At 39.4% G+C, this 2,101-nt stretch overlaps 1 protein-coding gene across 1 annotated transcript; it reads right to left on the bottom strand.

Annotated features, from left to right (window-relative positions):
* Positions 1 to 856: 856 nt before the first annotated feature.
* Positions 857 to 2,101, bottom strand: LOC111918840 (uncharacterized). Its single transcript, XM_023914456.1, has one exon. The coding sequence runs from the start codon at positions 2,099 to 2,101 to the stop codon at positions 857 to 859; it is 1,245 nt and encodes a 414-aa protein (XP_023770224.1).

The following is a 2,101-nucleotide window of genomic DNA, read 5'->3' as shown; positions in this document are numbered from 1 at the left end:
AAGGCAATTATGAAAAGAAGAGCCAAAAACAGAAAAATCATCCATAAAAACTTCCATAAACTTTTCCACCATATCATGGAATATAGCTGTCATGCATCTTTGAAAAGTCGCGGGTGCATTGCATAACCCAAAAGGAATGCGTCGATAGGCAAAATTCCCACTTGGGGAAGTGAACATCGTCTTTTCTTGGTCAATTGGCTCAATGGTATTTGGAAGTAGCCTGAAAACCCATCTAATAAATAGTAATAGTTATCACCAGATAATCGTTCAAGCATTTGATCAATAAAAGGAATGGGATAGTGGTTTTTACGAGTGACATCATTTAACTTTAGGTAATCAATGCACACTCGCCAACTAGTTACCGTTCGAGTTGGTATGAGCTCATTCTTATCGTTTATCACTACTTTCATCCCTCCTTTCTTAGGCACCACTTGAACAAGACTAACCCATGGACTATTGGAAATGGAATATATGACCCCTACATCTAGAAGCTTGACCACCTCGTTCTTGACCACTTCTTGCATGTTTGGGTTCAGCCTCCTTCGATGTTGCACTACCGGCTTTGCTCCTTCTTCCAAATTGATATTGTGAGAGCAATATGAAGGAATTATCCCTTTAATATCGGGATTTTCCATCCAATGACATTCTTTCTCTTATTTAAAACTCAGACTAATTCTTCCTTTTCAGATTTTGTGTGGTTAAAAGCTATAATTACAGGTTTTTAACCACCTTCTTCAAGAAATGCATACTATAAATGATAAGGTAGAGTTTTCAGATCTGATTTCATGTTTTGTATACTACACACATCGAGTCCAGTGATGGGACTCGTCAATTCCAGGCCAAAAATTTCTTCTGGTCATGATTTATCAATTGAACTCGTCAAGTCAGTGAATGCGACTCGGTGAGTCGGGTTTTCTGCACCTTTGATTAACTCATTATATTCAGCTTCTTCGAGTAGTCTCTCTATCTCCATCAGGTCTCTTTCAGCATCAAAATCATCATCTAAGGCTGTGGCCGAATTACTTGGCTTGTTTTCTTCCCAGTCTTCCATTAATTCTTCCAACATATCAACCAAAAATGTCGTGTCATCACTATATCTTGCATGCTTCATGGCTTGATCAACTCCAGATGTAACTGATTCGTCTCCCACCCAAAGGGTAAGTTTAGAATCTTGCATGTCTACTATAGCACTTGCGGTATTTAGGACAGGTCTTCCAAGAATGATGGGAACTTGAAGATCTGCTTCCATATCTAGTACTACGAAGTCCGTGGGGAACACAAACTTATCAACTTTCACCAATAGTTCTTCGCATATTCCCCACGGAAATATCACCATTTTATTTGCTAAGTGAATTTCCAATCGAATTGGCCTTGGCTCGGGAAGGTTTAACTTCTTAAAGAATAAATATGGCATGAGGTTGACACTCGCCCCCGAATCAGCTAACGCATGGATAGTTGCTAAATTCCCGAATTTACAAGGCAAGGTCAAACTACCAAGGTTACCATTCTTCTTAGGTAATTTGTTCAACATGGCCACTGAATAATTTTCATTTAGAGCCACCTTCTTCACTTCTTCCATCTTCTTTCTATTTGTAAGAACCTCCTTTAAAAATTTGGCATACTTAGGCATTTGTGCAACCGCCTGGATGAATGACATATTAATTTGAAGGTGTTTTATTTGTTCCAGGAACTTTTGATAATCAATATTATGCTTATCTTGTATGGATCGACTTGGAAACGGAAGTGGAGGCTGATATGGCTTAACAGGAGGTTTATTTTTCTGTTCAGGTGGTGGACTCGTCGAGTCCATGTCTGTGACTCGGCGAGTCGGGTCGGGATTTTTCGATTCTTGTGTTTTTGCTTCTTCCTCTTGCACCAATTTAGGATCTTCTTTCTGAATAGGGGCCAGAGGAGTAATAATCTTCCCACTCCGAGTTGTCATGATGTTTATATGTGCGCCTTTCAGATTATTTTCGGTATTACTAGGAAGTCCACCCGGTCGTCTCTTATTTATTTGAAGTGCAATTTGGCCCAGCTGTTTTTCAGTGTTGAGAATGGAGGCTTGTTGATTCATAAATAGAGCTTTCTGAGCTTTCGACAT

Source organism: Lactuca sativa, chromosome 3 (genome assembly GCF_002870075.4).
Source record: "Lactuca sativa cultivar Salinas chromosome 3, Lsat_Salinas_v11, whole genome shotgun sequence".
In the NCBI taxonomy this organism is placed as follows: Eukaryota; Viridiplantae; Streptophyta; class Magnoliopsida; order Asterales; family Asteraceae; genus Lactuca; species Lactuca sativa.
Note: the sequence above shows the minus strand (reverse complement) of the source record. Positions and strands in the feature narration are given on the sequence as shown.

Excerpts from the sequence above, each read along its gene's own strand:
- LOC111918840 (XM_023914456.1), bottom strand. The coding sequence starts at position 2,101 with ATGTCGAAAGCTCAGAAAGCTCTATTTATGAATCAACAAGCCTCCATT.